Raw genomic sequence first — 21,873 nt, forward strand, 5'->3', positions numbered from 1 at the left:
ACTTATTTTCATCAATTTTGGCCTATTGAACCTTCTATGAAAAAAAAAAAAAAAGTGAATTTATTTAAACACCAACTATATCATTAATAAATTGAAAACTAACAAATTTTTATATCCAACAATAGAAAACCGAAACAAAACCCTAATCTAACATTTATATCCTGAGAAGGCATCTCTTTTTTTTTTTTTTTTTTTTTTTTTTTCTTTTTTAGATTGGTAGCATGGGCTGAAGTTAGAGTTCAAAGTTATGGAGACTAATAACAAATGGTTAAAGTGTGGTCCAAATATTCAGTTTCCTTGAGTTTGAACTTTGTCTTTGTAAAGTAATATATATATTCAAAAATTGTATATTGCCATTAATAAGTATGGATAAGCTCTAATTAACCTCTAATCATGGCTACCATCAACTTTAATTATGCCAAGTTGCGATAGCTTTCTATTCTCAGTTATAATCTATATATGGTTATTGGCTATAATTGGTAAATTGTGTGATGGAGCGAAGCTATTACATCATTGATTGCATACACGATATTGGAAATAAATCATTTCAACAAATTTTTGTTCAAATAAGGTTTAATTTGCCCCAAAAATCATTTTTTTTTTATAACTATTATCTTAACTTTGTTCCCTCGAAAAAAAAGAAAATTATTACTCTAACTTAATACTAAATGAACAAAGAGATAAATTGTCATTTTGTTAAAAATATTAAAATTCACTATCTCCGTCTCATTATTACCAACTAAATCCGAAGATTAGTATAATGACTCAAAAAAACAAGATTGGGAAACTATTAAATTTTAGTTACGGTAATTAATTGGTTTCTTAACTTAGTGATAAAAATATCATCTGAAAATAGAAGATATAAATTAAACCTTATTTATACGGTGAATATAATATTTTTAATGTCATGGTTCTTCAATAAATCTTTTTTTTTTCAGTTCTTATAAATTTAAGTTAATTATAACTTCAACAAATAAATAATCTTATAGGTAAAAGAAATGAATAATTATACAAATTAAATATGATAAATGTATAAATTTAATTTTTGTACTGTACATAAAAAATTTATGACACTTTAACTCAGCTCAAGCTTCAACTTTTAAATCACATATATTAAAAAACTTAATTTATAAAATTATTTAATTGAAAACTATAACTTATAAGATTATATTGATTAAATATTCATTAAATTCTTAAAAAATATAAAAATTATTATTTTAAATAGTAATAGTCTACACATTAAATTAATATTTTGTATATATAAATAAAAACACCAAAACAAACTATTGTTAACAATATGGAAGGTATACAGTATTACGAAATTTGTAACTTCAAAAATAGATTAAGTTCTTACCTTTCAAAAAAAAAAAAAATTAAGTCCTTTGCAAAATTTGAGGGGCACTAAAATATATAGGTGAAATTTACACAACTGACCAAATTAAAAAATGCATTTCCCTCACACCCGTCACCCCCACGTTTTCAGCTTGTTTACAGGTAATTTGACAGCTCTTCGTCTGACTCGTCTACGGAAAAAAAAAAAAAAAAAAAAAAAAACACTCACTTTTCATGCGAAGCGAATCTGATGTTATTAATTTCTTTTTCCAGAGCAACAAACAACCAAATTAAGTCATCTCGTAGTTTTATTAAGCACATTTTCCACTCCCTTCTCCCCTTACTATTCCTCTTACTGTAGCCAAAGGATCCAAATCTATCCGGCGAGGCGAGAGAGAGATTAGAAAAGCTTTTGCACACTGATCTGTGAAGCCTCTCTCTCTCTCTCTCTCTCTCTCGATTATCGCCAATGGCCGATGAACCATCTATTACTCGGTGGTCTTTTCAGGTACCATCTCTTTCTCTGCGTTTGAATTTCTGTTTGGTCAGCGAGAAAAGCTTTGGAACTAATTTTAATTTAGTTTCTCATTTTCATAGAAATTAACCATTCCTTCATTAACTTTGCATCTAACACTAATTACTATGTTTTAGTTAATCTGATCGAAGCTTCCAATAGTTTTTGTATTTTTCTTTACCATCACTAAGTTGATGCATGAGTAATTGTTGGTCTTCGTTTGGTATATTTGATTCGAGGAAATTAAGATTCATGAATGGTTCTGCATGTCGTTAAGCTACTAATGTGTGTTTTTAGGATTTCAAAACATTTTATGATGTCAAGTTTGGAAGAAAGAGGGTTTCAGAAGCGCAAAACGGCCGGTCAGCTGCTGATAAATCAGTGCAAAACGGAATTTCTTCTTCGAGCACTTCATCGAACGGTAATGGTCATGTCAAGAACACATCTGACATGGCCATTTACGAGCAGTACAGAAACCAAGTATTGCATTTCATTGATTCTCTTTGTTTGCATAATGTTGTGGTATTATCAGAGCTTAATTCCGATGCATGTGATTTTTTTTTTTTTTTTTTTTTTTTTTTTTTTTTTTTTTTTTTTTTTTTTTTTTTTTTTGGGTTTCAGAATGGGAGCTCAAACCACTCTAATGGAGTTCTATCTAACGGGATTGATGACAGACCGTATGGTTTCTATGTTTCAGTTATTGAGATTTGTTGATTAATTTTGAATTGCATTTCCCCAGTATCAATTTAATTGCAATTTTTAATGATGCTGAAAATTGTATTGTTAATTGTTTCTTTCTTTTCTCTTTCAATTTTTTACTAGTCAAGGGAGAAACACACTATTATATGAATATGTATAGTCTGATGCAGTGACTGTGACATCAATTTATTCCTACTAGTGTCTAAATAGATAGGGAGAGGTGTTTCTGTTGTTTTTGGTTGTTATCATCTGGAATTCTTATTCTTATAAATGCTGATAGCTGTAAACTTCATAATTAATGTTAACTATCAGACCCCCTTATGTATTGAAAGATCTGTTAATTGCTTTTTGCCTTGAAAAATATCCTGACTTCTCTTTTTTACTTTTCCAGGAAGAAACCTTTGCTTCCGGCTTTTGATTCTGCTGAAACTCGTAATTTAGCAGAGGGATTATGCAGGTAATTGGTAAAGTGAATGGCTTCATTCGTGCTGAAATACTTGATGCAAGTATTATATCAGATACCTGTTAAATCATTGCATTCATATTTAACATTTTAATTAATTGATATCATCTAAAATTCTCTTGTATAGGGATATTGTTCGAGGTAACCCTGACGTCAAGTGGGAAAGCATTAAGGGGTTAGAGAATGCCAAACGTTTACTGAAAGAAGCAGTTGTCATGCCAATAAAATATCCTAAGTATGTCTTGCTCACCCAGATTTGTAAAGAACTTTTTCTTTTTATATGAATAATTTGTTTTGCTAAATATATAATTGCAGCTTTTGGGAGTATAAGAAACATTTAATCATTGTCAATTTGTCATATAGAGTTGCCCAGTTACCCTTCTCTGGGAGCAGCATGTTCGTAGGAGCAATTTCACTATATTTTAATTTCATTTCTTTCTAACTTACGGGCTTTACCTGATGAATTATCATTTATGGGATGAGAATATCTTAATAGAGCAAAGGCTTTAAGCTGGCAAAAAAGGCTCATAGTGTAGGTGGATATGAAAAGTTTGTCACTGTCTTTCTATGCTGCAGTGGGAGGGCAAATGAATCTGCAGATTCCTAAATATAACAGGGAACAGAACTTTCTAATGTTTCATGCTCTTGTCAAGTAGAGGGCAGCTCCATGTGTTTTTTACTGGATAAGATTTTCTTCTTCTCCTTCCCTTTAAGGAAAAAATGGAACTGTGAATGTCTCAGGTACCAGAAAAAGTTACTTGTCTCAAATATTGGATGGCAAGAGCAGAAGCGAGAGTAAGCTCTGCTTTGGATACCGAATGATGATATTCTTGAGACCTTTGGAAATCTTAGGTCTGAGAAGTTTTCTCTGCATCTTGATCTAATATGCACATTAGATGTTGCACCATTGCATGGAAATTTATAGAAATGTCAATATTCTGGCATTCTGCTTAGTTATAAACATTTAAAAAAAATTTTCAAACAGAGATTTGAAATTCATGTCTAACCTTCCCACTTCTAGGTACTTTACAGGTCTACTATCACCATGGAAAGGTATTCTTCTTTTCGGCCCTCCAGGAACAGGAAAGGTATGGAAACTTGTTATATTACAACTTGTGGTGATATTTCTTTTTGTTGTGCTCTGTTCACATTTTGATCCATTTCCTTGATAGAGTTTTTATTCAGTATTTAAGTCATTCCTATGTTCTTTCTTTAATAAAACAAGCCTCACCAAAGCATTTTCTTGAGTTCTCCAGTCTCCCTCCCTCCTCTTCCTCCTCCCCATCTCTCTCTCTCTCTCTCTCTCTCTCTGTCCTTCCATGTTCTGCATTTGTGCGTGTGTGTTTCTTTAATCTTTGATTGGTTACAAAAATCTTATCCACTTCAATTATTTGGCATGAGTCATAATGATTTTTTTTTGTAACAGAACAGCTTTTCCATGAATCCTTTTGTAAGAAAAACGAACACTTAGGGATAGGACTATTTTCATTGCTATGTTTGCCTAGAAAGTTGATATACTGGCCCAGAGGTTAGCATGTGGTTGCCCCTTTTCTAGCCTGGTCACTTGCAGTATTTGAAGAAATTTATTCAATGGCATCCAAAACAATCTAGGGAAAGAGGAAAGTATGTGATTAATATTACATTTACAAAGTTGAATAGGGAAAAAGATGTCAAATCTCATGGCTAGGGCACAGTCACCTACATGAAATGTATGATAGGTTCTCTTTGAAACAATTTTGTCATCCACATGCTCAATTTTTGTCTCTTCCACATTGACAAATGACTCTGGTATTACAAGGTGTTAGTTGTTCCAATTTTAATTAAAGTTGCTGTTTGATGTATAATGCCTTATATCCATTAATGCAAGAAGAAAAGAATTTTGGATCTTTGATATTGTGCTAGTGCTTGAGCTCACTTACTTTCTAGTGATATGAAGATTGCTATTTAACTTACTGTTTTGATGATTTAGACAATGCTTGCAAAGGCAGTTGCTACGGAGTGCAAAACCACATTCTTCAATATCTCAGCATCTTCTGTTGTTAGCAAGTGGCGTGGTATGTCATCAGCTGGCTTCTCCTTTAATATCACATAATCTGTTCTTGCACTCCATCTCTGGTTCCAATAAGATAGGGATAGTATATTCCTCTTTCTTGAGCTTTCAAACTCTTTGTATATAATTAGTTTCAATAACTAATAGGAATGTGCTTTAGGTTTTAGGTTTCTTGGTATCTGATTAAAGATGAACCCTTCACAATTAGTTATAAATAAGCCATCCCTTGACAATTAACCTAGGAAGTGATGCAAGCCAGCTTGCTCCTTGAGACCATGTATCAAACATGAACAGTAAGACCGGATTAACTAAGATATCATCACTCTGAACAAGTTTGAGAGTCACCTAGTTATGGTATGTAGCTCTTCAACAAAGTCGGTAAAACAGCATGCACTTCCATAGTTTTAGAATTGCTGAGAAGAAGCTCTTACTCTTGGTGAATTGGTCACTGGTTAATTGTGAAGGTCGCCAGATTTTAAGTTCAGATATTGTGATGTAAAGGAGGTTAAGCTAAGACACTGAAAGTTGTCTTTGTTTTCAAAAACATTTGGACAACCCCCAACAAACATCAAAATATGGACAGTTATGATGGTACTGGATAGGCTACCATGCTTACCATGGTTTCTTGTACATGGATATCGTTCACGTACGCCCTCAATACAAAAATGAGTGTCCATTATTCCTTCTTTGGATTCCAAAACACATGCCCATTTATATAGAGTGAAAGATTTTTAAAATTAATTTTTGTATCTTACCCTTTATTTATTCTTCATTCTGAAAGATGCATTTATTATGGCATGAAGGACATATACGGGTTATAAAAGGAAGACTAGTATATAAAATATTGGTCAGCATAGCATTTACTTGGTGGAAAACAAAATGCGGTGAAACTGTGGGATTGAAGGGCCAAACTTCTTTGAAAATGCTATATTGGATGATACATTCACTGCAAACCACCTCCCTCCTCCTCTCTCTCTCCTTCTTTTTCTTCACTTGGAAAGGTGATTCCTGCGGTGTATCTAATGCTGAAGTTAATGCTGAAATGCAGGTGATTCAGAGAAGTTAATAAAGGTGTTATTTGAACTTGCTAGGCACCATGCACCATCAACTATATTCATTGATGAAATTGATGCAATTATTAGTCAACGAGGTGAAGGTCGCAGTGAGCATGAAGCAAGTAGGCGTTTGAAAACTGAGCTACTCATACAGGTGATGTTTGTTTCTGGAGCGTGCATTTGAGCGCACACATGATTATTATGGCCTTTGTCTATGTGGTCAATTGAGTTGATGCGAGATAGGGTGCCTTTTCTATTAGAGGATTGTAGTAATCAATTGGACATTGTTTTCATCTTAAAAAATGATTAAAATTTTCTGGATGCTACCTTGTAAATTGCTTACATGAATGTTTATTGGAATTCAATGCAAAACATTCACCTGATTGGTAAATATCCAGTAGATCACTTTTTTAAGAGAATTTTTGTTTCAGTATGTTGGTCACTCTAGCCAAGTAGTAGGAATTACAAAAAAAGAAAAAAAAAAAAAAAGAGGATGAAGATAGCCAATGTTGCGGCTTAAATTATTTTTAGATGGTTGTGTCCTGCTACAGTACCCTTAGCATTTTACTATCATGTAGAGCATATGGTTTTGGAGGTTTTTATCTTAATGGATATTTTAGTTGCAGCATTAGAATATTCTCAGCACTTTAAAATGTCACATTTCATGTTATGAAATTCTGAATGCAAGATTTATGTACAGATATGGAAATGAAATTACTTATATTTCAGTCTATTTTCTCAAAAATTAATTGCTCGGATTAGATTGCAGATGGATGGTTTGACACGGACAGATGAGCTGGTTTTTGTTTTGGCAGCAACAAATATCCCATGGGAATTGGATGCAGCCATGCTTCGGCGTCTGGAGAAGCGAGTATCCTTTGATATTTTCTGCTAAGCTTTACAAAGTTACAAAATGGTTAAGATTCCCCTTCTTTTTGGCTGGACGACCAGCTAATTAAATTCTGTGAGAAAATCATGAGACTGAAGTTCTGTTGGTTTGTTACTCAGAAAGTTCTCCTTTGACTATAAACATTAAGATCCTTGTACCTCTTCCAGAGCCAGAAGCAAGAAGAGCCATGTTCGAGGAACTCCTGCCATCACAGCCTGATGAGGACGAGCTACCTTATGATTTACTAGTAGAAAGCACAGAAGGTTATTCAGGTTCAGATATTCGATTGCTGTGCAAAGAAGCTGCCATGCAGCCACTGAGACGGCTGATGGCACTTCTCGAAAACAGACAGGAAATGGTGCCTGAGGATGGTAAGTGATTTTCAGAATCTCGTATACAAGTTCTTAGTGAAATGAAGGAAAATGCATCTAATACAATTGTGTTCTAGTCCTGCAACTGAAGACGCATAATAAGACGAGGAAAGAAAAAGCAAGTGAGGAGAAAAGAAAAAAACAGAAATCATTAGAAAGTGATTCAATAATCTATAATCGAACTGCATGACACGTTATTGTACCCTTATTTAATTTTAATAGATGGAGAACATTTATTTTTGCATTCGTAATCTCCATCTGCATTTCGTTTATTATAAACTGAAGATTTATCTATTGGCCTGCAGAGTTGCCAAAAGTTGGGCCAATCACACCTGGGGATATAAAGACTGCTTTGGAGAACACCAGGCCTTCGGCTCACCTCCATGCCCAACGTTATGAGAATTTTAATGCTGATTATGGTAGTCAAATACTCCAATGAAGGCACTCAATTTTTATGGCATTGTTAGAAAATGTTCTTAATTATTATTTTTAACCATAATCAGTCTAGAGCAGCATGTGAGAACTTGACGATTATGTTTTGTATTAGCTTTGATTGCTTTGCTCCCCAGGATAGTACTTTAACAGTTTCCTATTTCCTTGGTTTCTTTATAGAGCCGCTGCTGATTGAGGGTGTTTCTTTGGTTTGCTTAGCTCATTGCTGCTATAGACTGGATATTCAAATTCGTTTTGTGGAGTATTTCTTCCTCCTAACATGTTTTTGGATTTCGAATCTGCTTAGTTAATGTGCTTTCAAGTGGAAAACTTTTTCTGCAAGTCCTTTTCAAGTTTTCATTGTTTTTAGTGATTGTGGCTATATAATGTTTAATACCATTGACATTTTGCTACCATTAACTATCCACATTTTATTCCACATTTTGCATTTTAGGCCATTGATCTGCACGGTTTCATATTTTGATTGAAAACGTCGCTTGGGAGTTAAAAACAAAAAGGTTCCCCCCCGTCATCTTGAAGGATAATATCTTGTTTTAGCACGGCCCAAAACTTAATATTGTTTGGAGATATTGTTTGAATTGACATTTTTTTTTTTTTTCAAGATATGAATTGACATAATTTAAATAATGAAAATTTAGACGTCTTATAAAATCTTTTTTCCCTTGATTGTTTTACAAAATATATTACACAAATACATAAATTTATGATGTTTACTATTATCTTAATTTTACTATTTTGAGAAAGTTCACCTCGAACGTAAAATTTTTCAATATAATTGTAATCAATTAATTATTTAAAAATTCCATAATGTGAAATTACATTAATTTTAATCCATGAAATTTCACAATCTATTCAATCCAAAAATTACATAGTATATTCATTAACAATTTATACCTTATTCGTTAAGCTTAATTAATTTTGATAATATTACTTTTAACAATAAATAATTGTATAAAAACTAACAATTTCAAAAATTCAAATAAATTTTTTATACAAACACAAATATTTGAATTTTATACATAAATTTCATAAAATTTTATGAGAATAGATTCTAAGGCTGCGTTCACGTTTGCAAACACTTCTTAGCCAGATATATATACGCAAATAAGCATAGTAAACCAAGACGAACGCAATCACCGACAATAGAACAAAATGCAAGCAAACCATCAACAGATGATTAGAGATGAAAGTTAGAAGCCAATCTACGTTCCAAACATTTTAAGAGAAAGCATAGTAGACAATATTTTTTCCATTTGTGACATGACATCATACTGAAGTATAGCACAAAAACCATTGGAACAGTAAATCTACCAAAATGATCTCTCCAATATTTTAGAAGAATTCTGATCAGTCTACTGAAAACCCTTCATCGGATCAGCTGTTTTTCCTGATCTTGCATCACTCCATGCTTTTGCAATTGTTCGCTTCATTTCCTCATCCCCTTCTTCATACATATTCTTCAAATAATAACCATTAGAAATGTCAGTCGAAGAATCGAATATATGCAAAATATCCATGGAATTGCATTATATGCAAAACTATGCTCAAGTAAAGAAAATAAATCTACCTTCATTAAGTCCATAATTCCAGCCATGGGATCCCGTTCTTTATCCAAATTTGGCTTCAGCTGCAAAGTTAGATGAATGGAATACAATTAGAGCTTTTTTAATACAAAACCATCAAGCTGACGCAGCAATAAATGCACATGTCATTACCTTGTCCTCTTTGAAGTGCAAGTCTAACCAGTTCCCTTTTGAAGCTTTAAACAAAGTGATGATAACCCTGGTAGGCTTAACTACCACTTTACATTTCTCTGGTACAATCTCCTTGTTCAATTTTGGTATGGCACATCGATAATTCTTTCCTTGGACATCATGAAATTTGACATCAAATGACATTGGCTTGAATTCTGTCTCAATCTTTTCCTGCTCGACACCCTCTATAGAGACATAAATCTGCACAAGGAAGAAACGGAGCCAAACAAGATTAGATGCATACAATTCATATGCCGGAAATTCAGAACTTATTCCCAAGATTGTGCTTGTTTAAATAGCATATTCCATGATAAAGATTTATAGAGAGATGATTTATTACCTTGACTTTGTCATTGTCCTGATCCCAGCTGAAAGATCCTAGTGTGACATAAGTCCGTGCAGGTATAGAAGGTACCTTGACTCCAGTTGCAATTGGGGTTGGAATTGGAGTAGGAACCGGTATAGAAGCGGGCTGCTTTGACAACTATGCATGGGAAGCAAAGAGGATTTAGTGATGACAAGCAAAATGGATCCCCAAAAAGTTTTATTGCCCGAGAATCAGTTCAATCATAGACATTTTAATACTAATGAGTTGAAAGAAACACAACTTGCAAACCAATTAACACTTTTCTTCCAATGATTCAAAGAAAATAATAGTATTGATGGATATAAGAAAATCCACCCCTACAAGAGTACTAGTTTACTTTAATTTCATTAATGATCAACTTCCAGGAAACATACTTGTGCCTTTCATTTGCAGTGCCTTTCTTGATAAATGGCCATAAAACTGAAACACCACCATTTGCAGGTCAGTTCCAACGACTCTCTACTTGATTCAATCTTCAAATAAGATTCTTAGACAACCATGCCTCAAGTGACATTAGAATAGCATAGGCCAAACACTAGCCCTATACCTTATTTTATATATATATATATATATATATATATATTCCTTTTTGTTGTTTTTTAGGATTGATAATGCCAAATAGGCAAACTGAGATTACAAACAGAGATGAATATTAGAAACTGCATTTCCACAAGAACATCAGAACATCTAATTATCATAATTACGATCCAAATTCTTATCATGACAATCCAAGTAACTAGTTTAAAAACCGTGAGTTTAGTCAAAATAAATCAGTTAAAATCCATTCCAAACAAAGAACAAAGATACGTCAATTACTAATTAAAAATCATTTGCTAAGCATATGATTCAAGAGAACTAATTTGTAATTAAACAGAAACATCAAGAGAGCGAGGAAAAAAAAAAAAAAAAAAAAAAAAAAAGAACACTTACCTTCTCCAAATTGCTTATCTCAGAGGAGATAAGGGAGAGGACTCGAGGCCTCTTGGCTATGCTCTGTAACTGTTTGAGCTCCTCCAAATCCAACGCCAAATCCTCTGCCATTTTCTCCTGTTTTTTCCCCTTTCTTTTTTTCTCTTGGGTGAGGCAGTGAGAATCGCTATATATGGAACAGAAATGAGGTTCTAAGCGGGAATAAAAAGGGAAGTGGAAAATGGTAGAAGTCTAGAACTTCCTCCGACGGTGAGTTAACTGGACAGGATAGGAGGGGCAAATCGGGAATTTAAAAAGAATAAATGAATCTCTAGATTTCTAGGGGTTTCGACAAAGAAGGTTCTAGAGCGTTGATTGACTATACTTGTTTATTCGGTTAATGGTGGATTGGGTCCATAGTTTACAAGCCCATTTGAGACCCAAGAGAAGAAGGAATTGGGCTTTTTACTTTGTTGACCCAAGTTGAGTTGTTAACAAGCTGGGCAAGTCAGAAGGATTTACATGTATAAGTCTACATATACATCACATGAATTCAATATTTTTTTATTTTTTTATTTTGGGTTCAAATGAGGTTTTTGTATCAATTTACTAAGAAAAAAGGAATAAAATAGTACCAATGTGATAATTTTTGGCACTTGATTATTTGTTTAGCGTCATACATCCTAAGTAGTCGAGTCTAATCCAAAACCACGATATTAGTGATATAGAATTCTATTTCATGAATACTAAATTTCAGGATTCAATTAACCTTGTGTTAATTCTTAAAATTGGTTAAAAAATGCTGACCTGAATAAGCAAAAGCTACGTTTATCAAAAGAAATAAACAAATCTAAATTCAGTTCACCACATTAACGAATTGCCCAAGTCTAATTCGAAGTCCAAAGGCAAAAACTACTCTAATTGGAAAGTTACTTGACTACACTATTATTTCCTTTGAACAGGGAAAATTTCTTCTTCTCCTGATTATCTGTCCTTAATATAATCTCAAGTTGATTTTGAAGATTTGATCTTCTCTGGTAATTAGAAACCAAAATCTGTTCCAAATTCTCCTTCATAGCAACTAGCTCTGCTTTTCTCATCTCTGCTGCTGCTATCTCAGAATTACTCAAATGTCCATTATTACCTTGCAGTTTTATGAATGTTGAGTTCAGCTGAAAAGAAACATCAAAATTTGCCTAATATCAATCTATCTGCAATAACAGTTTTAATCTTTGAACACCATTAAAGGTTCAAATAAACCTTACCTCATTCACTTTATTCTTCAAATCATTCACTTTCATTTTAGATTCCGTAACAAATTTCTCTAGATCTTCTCTAAATTTCTTCATTTCATTACGTTTTAACTCATAAAACTTCTCTTTCTCCTTCTCCGTCTGCTCTAGCTCCTCTATTTCACTTTTCAAAACCCTAACAATCCAAATCCATAATCAAAACTCAAATCTAGTTCAGTTCTTCTTTGAAAACATTCACATTACCTCAATTGATGCAAATCGGTGTTGTATCTGGCATCGAGGCTCTCGATTTCAGATTTTAGAGCCAAGATTTTGAAGTTTTGAAATGCAATTTCACGATCCATCAACAAACACCGTTGCTCCATTGACCGAATTTCTGCTTGTTTCGATGCTAAAATCTGCAATTTGTTCTCTTGCAATTCTTTCTCTGCCTGCAAATCTTATTAATTTCAACTTTTTTCTTCTCTCGGCAAAAAAAAAAAAAAAAACAGAGGGGCCATGATTAGGATTTAAATTGAGAACCTGAAGGAGAGAAAGACGCTGATTTCTGGTATGTTCCATGTGCTCTAGCCTCTCTCGAAACGCAGACGAAAGCGCCATTGATGCTTGAGAAATGGAATTTCGATACGAATGAGAGCCAATAAGAAGTCGCTCAGTTTGAAATCGGATGGTTTATATATTACTGGGCCAAGTATTCGGTTACAGTCCTAAGTGGACTTTACCATAGCAAGCCCAAAGCTCAACCTCACTTTTTTACACGACTTAAAATTGATTAAAATAAAAATTTTAATTGTTCACAAATAAATTGGTGAGTTAGAGATTTAATGTTAAGGAATTCAATTTCATTTAGGGTAACAATCCAGCCATTAACTTGCAGTGTTTAACAAACAAATGTACTAGTTGAAGTAAAAATATTAAATTTTAAGTTTTAAAAAATCAATAATTCGAAATTATAATTAAAATATTATAAATTTTCAATTGGTATTTGACAATTGTTTGTATTTCTTAAAAAAAAAAAAATCATCAACAACTAAATGTGTATAACCATAGCCATTGAATAAAAAACAATTTAATTTTGAGATAAATTCCACTTTAACGGTAAAAAACTTCCCAAGAGAAAAGAATTCCGCTTTGTAAAAGCATATTCCTTAAATTATGCCAATTAAAGATATATAAAAATACATCCCTAAAGAAAACATAATGATGATCCCTCAACAAAGCCAGCATACAATCAACCTATCATTATGCCGTTATTATTAAAATTGCATTACGATCGGTGTGGATACGCAACCCCACATGGATGTTAACTCTCTTTTGACCATCTTTAGAAACAAAAAGATAGCTCTTTTGTTATTGAAGTCGCAATGTTATAAGCTAGCTACTTCTAATGCTTCATTGCTTCAAAACATTGAATTTGTTATAAGCTGCTCTTCACTTAAAATTGATTAGTAGGGTTATAAACGAATTAAATTGTTATTGAATTGATAAGATTTGATTTAGAAAAAAACCCATTTGATAAGTTTAATAAATCAAACTCAAATTTATTTATTAAGTTATTATTTAATGAACGAGTCACGTTCGAATTACATTTTTTTTAACTATAAAATATACAAGTCAAAGCTCAAATTCAATTTTGATTAGCAAAGTTCAAGCTCAAAAAAATCGACTCGGCTTAACTCATTTATAGTTTCATTTATTAGGATTTGGTTTTGCCACAATCAATGTAAAAGGGGAAAAAAAAAACTGAGTCAAATGCTGGAACAAATTTACAATTTCTCTTTGTTTATGGAAAAGAATAGTCTACAATTTTTTTTTTTCACCTAAACCCTAAACTTCTAGCTTAGGTGAAAAGCACCATGTGGCTAAAATTGAAGAAAGGAGAAGATAAAATTATGCAAAAGAAGAAACATAGATTCTCTGTCAAATTCAGTGCACCCATAAAACTATAAACTATCAATGATTTGTTTAGTGATGTTTATTCGTGTTTTTTTTTTTTTTGTTGAACTTTTGACTTTCTTGGCTGATAACTTTTGACAAGCATTGTCACTTCAACATCCAAATGTGTGATCCAAAAACCACCAAATATCTATTGAAGATTCCAGTTTTGCAGTACTCCTCTTCACTTTGCCCTTTCAATTTGTTATAGAGTCTTAACGCGATATACCGACCGCGGAATACATGAATTAATCAGATTATGTATCAAAAAGAGAAAATTAATCAAAAGAAATATTTTTTGGTGAAATGAATTAGAGAGTTGGAAAAACTTTAAAGTTAAGTGTGTTTACTTAATGGAAATCCTAAGATGAGTAACCACAACTTATCAACTTCTTCATTTAAATATCCGTGTCTCTTTCTGATTTATCAATTCAGCAGAGCCTCTTGATTTTAATTATAATTTAAAATTATAATATTTTTAGGGACATTTGTAATACCAATATGCCAAAATTTATTACTAATTGAACTCGTTCTTTGATAATATATCAACAATGAGTGTTAATTTTGTGAATTTTATCATCGCATCCTTCATTTTCTTTTCCTTTTCGTCACATTATTTTCAATTAGAGACATGAAAGGTGTTTGTGTTTTGGAGTTTTTTAGACAAAGACTCACCTATAGATTCAAAAATTAACCGCAAGAGATATATAAAGACGAAAATTGGAAAAAGGACATTTCACCTAGCACATAATTAGGCTATCCAATGATATACATGTTCAAGAGGATCCCAAGCCCTCTATCATATACCAATTAAAGGCAAGAGAAAATCAAATACACCTATTTTAAATGGTCAAAATCAATAAATATGAGATGTTTCGTGCATCACTGGGGTAAAAAAGAATCGAATTTGAGTTTTTCTTCAAATGATATATGTATATTTATCATCTCTCTAAATATTTAAGCGCCATTTTTCAACCATACTAAAAAAACAAAAAGGAAAATATAAACTTTAGCTAATGATATTTAAAGATGCATTAGATTTAAAGCGTATATGCAATAATCGCACAAGATGCAAATGCACATGGTGGTATACTTACTTATGGGACCCCATCAACATGACATTTTGGTAGAAAAGCCAACAAAATATGACAACCGTCTTTGCATAGACCCATAGACAAGGTGCAAAGCTTCAATTCCTTTTGAGTTTGATTGATGCTCATACTCTAATTAGTTTCATTGCATAGACAAAGGCACAAAATATGGGAAAATGCTTCTTAATTATTTAAATATTTACAATAAAATTTAATTTTTTTTTCCAGTAGTGTGTTAAATGAAAAAGATAATTTTCATTTAATTATTTTTCTCAATGTTCATAAATGTCTCTCCCTTATTATATGAAGATTCGAGTATACAAATGCAAAATCTTCTACTAATTAATTGCTGAGACTTTTAAGAATTAATCATTTTATTTGATATGATATAGAAATTTATTAATTCATTAAACGTTAAACGTGTTTCAATATATATAATAAGAAATACACAACGTGAGCACACAGACAGAAATAAAATACATTCAAAGACATGCTAATTTATATATTTATATACACTTTTTACAACTAATATAAGATTTGGAAACACCGGCTCACTCCAATAAATGAAAATGCAATAATTAAATATATATATATATATATATATATAGTTGAATTAATTAAAAAATTTACATACCTATTCCTTAATATGATTCCTTCATCTTAATTTTTTTTTGACCAAAAAATGAAAACAAATTTGACGGTGGGTCCATAAAAATGATGGGCCGCATGTGCACCACGTTGGCTGATGTGAAACAGTGAGACCATCCTCATCAGTTTTAACTAAGGCTGAGCTTATATTGTCTCCCTTTCATCATCTCTCTGTGAACTTCTCCACAGAAAGAAAACAATCCAAAAGCTCCTTTGCAAAAAGGATTCTCCAGTGACCCATTGCTGACGGTATTTTGGGCAAAGGAATAAAGCTGAGCCGCCCAATTTCCGCTTCAAGATAAAAAAAGAACCAAACAAAGCCTAACCTTTTCTTCCTTTGCCCTACATTATCTTATACATGTATATATTCTGACCTTTATTTACTAATTATTATGTCATTAATTAATAAGCTAATAATCACAGTGAATCAGGTGATCTGTTTGGTTTTTCTATTTATTTAAAGAGGTTTGATATTTAAGTTTCATCAATTTAATAAGTAAAAAGGAGAGTTACCATGTTGTATAATCCACAATATCCTTTCAGCTCGTTGGATCTTTTAATGAATAAAAAAAAAGACCAGAAATTGTATGTAATAATTAGAATATCACGGTTTCTTTTAAAATTTATTTAAAATATGATTATTATTATGTTTCTTTAGTGTATTTAAGGGAAATGAGATGGAAAAGGAAAAAGCAAACTTGGGAAAATATTTGCATATTAAAACGAACAGTTATGGATTCCACGTCCAAAAGTAGAGACAGAGGTGCTTTTCTTTGCAAGCAATAATAATAGATTGACAAGGTTAATTTGTCTCTATCCTCAATTTCGTTAACAACAATTTATATATACATAAACACATGTCCTACAATTAATAACAAAAGTAGACTGATGAGAATAAACAAATTTTCTAAAACAAATTACACATTAATTAAATGGGGGGCTTTGTATTCCTTCCTTCTCTAACATTTCTTGATCCAGGAGAGAATTGTTGATGAAGATATAGGCTATGGCCAGGTTAATGAATCTTATAATTATATGTCGACGCAATTAATTAATTGTCAACATATAAATATAGGGTTGTTAACTTGGTCATGTAAATTGGAGATTAATTACCTTCGGGTAATTTTGATGGTTGCAAGTAGAAAAAGGAAATTAAAGAACCCTATATATGTGTTTGTCTAACGAAAATGCAATATATAAATAGATATAAATAAAAATATAAACACATTTGGATCCAATTGCTTAATATGGTCTTCTCATAATAACTTGGAAGGTCAGCAAATACAAAAACATCCAGTACACCAAGCTGTGGTATTCCTTGTTTGAAGCCTGTTTCACAATGAATTCCATTTAAGGAGAAAAGAACAAAAAAATGAAAGAAAAGAAAATCAGACTATTTCTCATCAAAAGAAGGACTTTTTATTGGCATTGAATGGCAATCTATATACATGTAATAATTACAAAAAGAAGAATAAGGAGAAGAGAAAAGGAAAGTTATAAAAATGTATACAAATTGCTCACAGACACACTCTCTCTCCCTTTTCTTTCTTTCTTTTTTCTTTTTTTTTTTTTTCTCTTTTTCATATTAATGTATATGGTCACACTATACTATGTATGTACATTTTTCTTTCGTATATGTGTAAATTTTTTTTAATGTAAAATATTAATATATATATAGAAGTTTAAGAAGAATATATGTGTATTAGAAGCCTATGGCTTTATTACCTTAGACGCAGAATTAGTGAGAGAAATGGAAGCTGATGATGTTGATGATGGACTTGAGAGGGCAGAGAGTCCCACATTGTAAGCCATTGTACAATCAGGTTGATAGAGACCATAGTTTCTCTCCGACGTCGGTCCGGGCTTCATATCCTCATTGAACAAAGCAAATAAATATACTTCTAGCTTCATTTGAGGCCTTAAAGGCGTTCCTTCATTCTCCAATTGTCTTCTCAACAGATTTCTATTGTAAATTGCTGCATTTTCAATTGTTGCGCCAATTTCATTAGGATCTCCTTTTGAAGGCCAACCAGTCTCTGAAATCCTAACTTCAATCCCACTATAACCTAATCTAGCCATTGCAAAAATAGCTGCATCTACTTGTGCATATAACATGTTGTCATAATTTAACTTGGTGTAAGGATCCACCGTTCCTGAGTTAGGGTTAAAAAGAACATAATCCAATGAAACCCTGTTTGGGTCATCTTTATAAGCAAAATAAGGGTATGCATTGATCCAAAATGGTGATTTAGTGCTTGATAAGAATTGCAAAAACTGTGACATGACTCCGGTGACCTCGGTATTGAAAGTTCCGGCAGATGGAGGGAAAGATTGGGCAAGAACAGCTAGGGAATTAGGTGTTGACACTTGAATGTAACTATCTAGGCCTAATTGAACTAATGCACTATGAATGCTTACTATCGCTGGAACTAAATAGGCTAATAATGTTGTGTCATCATCGGTGAAGACTTCATTTCCGACTAAGATTCCGGTGATTCTCGTCTCCGGAACATATGGCTTGATTTGGGTATTAACCCATTGAAGGGCTTGTTGTGGGTCCATTATAACTGGTAACATTTGGTTTGCCACAGTAACAATAAGTTCAACGTTGGATTTAGCAAATGCAGTTAGGATTTGAGGATTTGTGTCATAGATTCTTGCTTTCGTGATCTTAAGAGAGGTTAAAAGATCAAGAACTTTCTCTGGTGGTGGCAAATTGTTTCCCACTTGACCATAGTTGATTCCAAGAGACTCGACTCCTTCTAGAAAACCACAATCTGTAAATCAACCATTCAATAAAAAGAAACAGAGTTAGACATAAAAAAAGAGAAAAAAGAAAAAGACATTAACAAACTGAAAAATGAAACTGGAAGGTTACCTGATAAAATTAAAGAGAATACAAGAAAAATATGGAACATGGCAATCTTGCTAAAAAATAATGCCATGAAGAGAGACAGAAGGTGATAAGAATTCCAAATTGAGAGAGGAGGAGGAGAAATGAAGGGAAGAGGGTAATTAATAAGAGGAGAGTTAATTCTTTTCTTCGCTTGTTTGAATATTTTTGGGGTAGGAGAGTGGGTTTTAGCTTTTCTTGCTACTCCTGCCTTTGGTTCTTGCTTACCTCCTAACTAGGTTTTATGGGTGTTTGCAGATTATGTGCTGATTTGTGTTTCTCTTATTTTTCTTGCATATGGGATGGCTTTTATTCTTGGACAGGCATGTCTCTTTCCAACCCATTTCAACTCCTATTCTTTAATGACCAAAATACCCCCAGCCACTTTCTTCAGCCAAAAGCAAAGTCCAAAGGAGAAACCCCACCAATTGGCTGAATTGATTATGCACATAAATTAGGATGGAGAGAGGTGAAGCACTAATTTGGCGTGGGGAAAATTTTAATTACTATAGATTCTACTTGTTAATGGTTCTAATACTTTAGGCAGGAGATGTTAAATATTAATTATTCATGCTTTATGTCTAATTAGTTGATTAAGCATGCTAGTGGTACTGATCATTATATAAATCTAGGAAATTACTCTTTTTCTTTCTTTCTTTCTTTCAAATTTTATTTAATTCAAATTGGATTAATCTAATTCTTTTTAGGCTAAATTTGGTTAGCCTTTACAAACTACAAAGTAAGCCATCAGTCGGTAGGACATAAAATGCGACTTACTGGAGAAGCTTATGTGTATTCATAATCTCAAAAAGTGAATAAATCAATCCACATATGCATTTCATCAAACAAATGATGCGCAAACAAAAAATACCTTTAGAAAGCACCCACTCTATACAAGACTAAATTTGGGAGTCTTTTATTTGACCTCTAGATAGTTAAATTGATGAAAACTCTTGTGGTTGAAATGTGAAAAGACCAATCAAAATGTATGATTGACATATTATTTCTTGTTTTTGTGTTATAAAAATAAAAAAATACTAATTAAAATTTTTTAAATAACATTAAATAGAAATTTATTATTCCCTCCGTCCCATTTTTTTTACATGGTTTGATGAAACACGTATATTAAGAATTTAGTTAACGAAAGTTAGTTTATCCTTCTTTACTCTTAATAATTCATTAAGATATTAATAAAAACTATTCATTTAATGAACTATTATAAATGTTAGTATGAGAAAAATAATTGTTTACATATACAAATTTAGAAATCTTGTAAACATTTTGGAACATCCAAAAAAAGAATAACAAAAAAAAATAAAAATAGAACGGACGGAGTATTATTTTTTTAAAACTTATTGATAAACAAGAAAATACTTAACCCCAAACTAACCCAGACTAGCAGGTCTTTCATATACACTCAAACCTAGGATATCAATATTAATAATACTAATTGAAATTTATTATTTTTAACTATAATTAAAATCATCAAATAAATATTAATTTGAAAAAAATATTAGTAATTAATTTTATGATGTTAATAAACTCTAAATATAATATAAATATAAATTAGCTCAACTATATAATATAAATATATTAGTAATCATAAATATATATTAATAATTAATTTATGATGTTAATAAACTCTAATTTTATGATGCTAATAAACTCAAATTTTATGATGCTAGCAATTGATACTAAAAACTCTAAAACATATCTGATAAAGTTAGTAATTGATTGGAATTTCTATCAACCGCTAATTAATCCTTATCAAACACAAATATGATACAACCTAGCTGCTGGATACATGTCAGCTATATATAAATTGCATGAGTCACTCTTATATATATGCTCCATCAGTTCCATTTTATTAGCTTATTACTCTTTTTTTGATATCTCAAAATATTTGCAAAGTTTCTAAATTTGTACATTTAAATAATTATTTTTCTCATAATAATATTTATGATTATTCATTAAATGAAGGACTTTTATTAATATCTTAACGAGTTAAGAGTAAAAAATGAAAAAATAATTTTTATTGACTAAATTCTTAATATACGTGTTTTGTCAAATTATGTAAATAAAATAGAAAAGAGAGAGTATATCTTAAAAAAATTTTCTCTATTAATAAATGTAGAGTTTCAATGCTCCATGATTAATAACTTTCAAATAAACTAATATATATAAATAACTTGGAGTATTAGCCAATTCTATTTATTGCCTTTACTATTGTGTTAAAAATTTGATTGTTCATTAATTTATAGATTATTACTAGGAGAGCATATTAAAAAAAAAAAAAAAGACAGAAAAAAAATTTTAATTTAACCATATTAACTGTTTTTCCTTAAACCATATGTAATTCAAGGTAAGTCTATGTATATGGGAGAGAGGAAATATTAGAAAATCCAATAAATCATATTTTAATATTAACTGAGTGGATAAATTAATTATACTAGTAGGGTGGCTAGTTAGCCAAAGAAAAAACTCTCGTTGAAAAGTTAATTATATGCATTTGTTTGGTAAGTGGATAAGGAATTTTCCTCCCTTTTTTTCTTTTAATTTCAAAATATATTAAATCTGACGAGACATTGAGACGTCAGTATCCTTATCTTAAAACCACTCTTTCCTTCGCCTTTTTCTAGTTTTCTTAATGGTGATGCAAGAAACCAACTTATGAAGGTTTGTTTGCTATAATATAAAGACAAGAGGATTTGCTGGGACCCATTTTTTTATTACACATATGAAAATATTTTCACAGTCAAAATTGAATTTCTGCATGTGGGACTAATATAAGTTTTGATTTTGACAGGAGAATGATAAATTAACATTAATCACTATAATGGATAAAATGGTGTTTAATAATTTGATTTCAAGTAGGTTGATTTTGATTTTTCAAGGATTACAAGAGACTTCATGGGTGGTTAACGTTTCTAGTACTTAGCTTTTAGGGTTTTCTTTCTGAAGGAGACTATCTTAATCTTGATTATAACTTGATTTGAATAATTAAAGAGTTAAATTCGAAATGTAATTAAGAAATATTAAACAGTACATATAGTTCTATTGACCAGAAAGAGTTTTCACCAATTTAATAAGTTAAGGGATGAGCTACATAAAGTTTACATTATAGCTTCTATCTCCATATAATATTTATATATTGTTTGGATGGGCGTACGAGTGAACGTAAGATAGAACGTGAAAAT

General features: G+C 31.6%; 4 protein-coding genes across 6 annotated transcripts; 1 reads left to right on the forward strand and 3 right to left on the reverse strand.

The window, feature by feature from the left end:
• The first annotated feature begins 1,529 nt into the window (after positions 1-1,529).
• Positions 1,530-8,147, forward strand: CCP1 (P-loop containing nucleoside triphosphate hydrolases superfamily protein). 2 transcript variants are annotated; one of them, XM_012216718.4, is made up of 11 exons: positions 1,530-1,840; positions 2,144-2,326; positions 2,468-2,523; positions 2,937-3,002; positions 3,136-3,243; positions 4,030-4,096; positions 4,978-5,062; positions 6,107-6,267; positions 6,883-6,984; positions 7,151-7,373; positions 7,679-8,147. In XM_012216718.4, exons 1-11 carry the CDS (start codon positions 1,802-1,804, stop codon positions 7,810-7,812), a joined length of 1,224 nt encoding a protein of 407 aa, XP_012072108.1. In that variant the 5' UTR covers positions 1,530-1,801; the 3' UTR covers positions 7,813-8,147. The 2 variants fall into 2 exon arrangements, with proteins under 2 accessions (XP_012072108.1, XP_012072109.1); XM_012216719.4 differs by having other exon boundaries at positions 2,171-2,326.
• Positions 8,148-8,979: 832 nt separating this feature from the next.
• Positions 8,980-11,125, reverse strand: LOC105633994 (SGS domain-containing protein). The gene is made up of 5 exons (XM_012216720.4): positions 10,878-11,125; positions 9,921-10,064; positions 9,542-9,781; positions 9,394-9,453; positions 8,980-9,283 (listed from the first exon to the last, which is right to left on the reverse strand). Exons 1-5 carry the CDS (start codon positions 10,986-10,988, stop codon positions 9,179-9,181), a joined length of 660 nt encoding a protein of 219 aa, XP_012072110.1. The 5' UTR covers positions 10,989-11,125; the 3' UTR covers positions 8,980-9,178.
• Positions 11,126-11,697: 572 nt separating this feature from the next.
• On the reverse strand, positions 11,698-12,739 carry LOC105634260 (cytomegalovirus UL139 protein). 2 transcript variants are annotated; one of them, XM_089716732.1, is made up of 4 exons: positions 12,632-12,739; positions 12,353-12,540; positions 12,122-12,272; positions 11,698-12,028 (listed from the first exon to the last, which is right to left on the reverse strand). In XM_089716732.1, exons 1-4 carry the CDS (start codon positions 12,707-12,709, stop codon positions 11,786-11,788), a joined length of 660 nt encoding a protein of 219 aa, XP_089572858.1. In that variant the 5' UTR covers positions 12,710-12,739; the 3' UTR covers positions 11,698-11,785. The 2 variants fall into 2 exon arrangements, with proteins under 2 accessions (XP_089572858.1, XP_089572857.1); XM_089716731.1 differs by having other exon boundaries at positions 12,122-12,284.
• Positions 12,740-16,576: 3,837 nt separating this feature from the next.
• On the reverse strand, positions 16,577-18,948 carry LOC105633996 (Glycosyl hydrolase superfamily protein). Its single transcript, XM_012216721.4, has 3 exons — positions 18,662-18,948; positions 17,509-18,560; positions 16,577-17,112 (listed from the first exon to the last, which is right to left on the reverse strand). Exons 1-3 carry the CDS (start codon positions 18,726-18,728, stop codon positions 17,026-17,028), a joined length of 1,206 nt encoding a protein of 401 aa, XP_012072111.1. The 5' UTR covers positions 18,729-18,948; the 3' UTR covers positions 16,577-17,025.
• Positions 18,949-21,873: the final 2,925 nt, after the last annotated feature.

The sequence above is a fragment of the Jatropha curcas genome, chromosome 11 (genome assembly GCF_041381405.1).
Source record: "Jatropha curcas cultivar XTBG-Jc1 chromosome 11, XTBG_Jcur_1.0, whole genome shotgun sequence".
In the NCBI taxonomy this organism is placed as follows: domain Eukaryota; kingdom Viridiplantae; phylum Streptophyta; class Magnoliopsida; order Malpighiales; family Euphorbiaceae; genus Jatropha; species Jatropha curcas.

Bases quoted from the DNA above. Each gene is read 5' to 3' on its own strand.
- CCP1 (XM_012216718.4), top strand. From the start codon at position 1,802: ATGGCCGATGAACCATCTATTACTCGGTGGTCTTTTCAG. The intron at 2,524-2,936 runs GTATGGTTTCTA...TTACTTTTCCAG, and splicing joins AACGGGATTGATGACAGACC to GAAGAAACCTTTGCTTCCGG. The intron at 3,003-3,135 runs GTAATTGGTAAA...TCTCTTGTATAG, and splicing joins TTAGCAGAGGGATTATGCAG to GGATATTGTTCGAGGTAACC.
- LOC105633994 (XM_012216720.4), bottom strand. From the start codon at position 10,988: ATGGCAGAGGATTTGGCGTTGGATTTGGAGGAGCTCAAACAGTTACAG. The intron at 10,065-10,877 runs GTAAGTGTTCTT...TCCCATGCATAG, and splicing joins AGATAAGCAATTTGGAGAAG to TTGTCAAAGCAGCCCGCTTC. The intron at 9,284-9,393 runs GTAGATTTATTT...TATTATTTGAAG, and splicing joins GAATTATGGACTTAATGAAG to AATATGTATGAAGAAGGGGA.
- LOC105634260 (XM_089716731.1), bottom strand. From the start codon at position 12,709: ATGGCGCTTTCGTCTGCGTTTCGAGAGAGGCTAGAGCACATGGAACAT. The intron at 12,541-12,631 runs GTTCTCAATTTA...TAAGATTTGCAG, and splicing joins AGCGTCTTTCTCTCCTTCAG to GCAGAGAAAGAATTGCAAGA. The intron at 12,029-12,121 runs GTAAGGTTTATT...GTTTCTTTTCAG, and splicing joins TGAAGAATAAAGTGAATGAG to CTGAACTCAACATTCATAAA.
- LOC105633996 (XM_012216721.4), bottom strand. From the start codon at position 18,728: ATGGCATTATTTTTTAGCAAGATTGCCATGTTCCATATTTTTCTTGTA. The intron at 18,561-18,661 runs GTAACCTTCCAG...GTTGATTTACAG, and splicing joins ATTCTCTTTAATTTTATCAG to ATTGTGGTTTTCTAGAAGGA. The intron at 17,113-17,508 runs GTAATAAAGCCA...ATTGTGAAACAG, and splicing joins TCACTAATTCTGCGTCTAAG to GCTTCAAACAAGGAATACCA.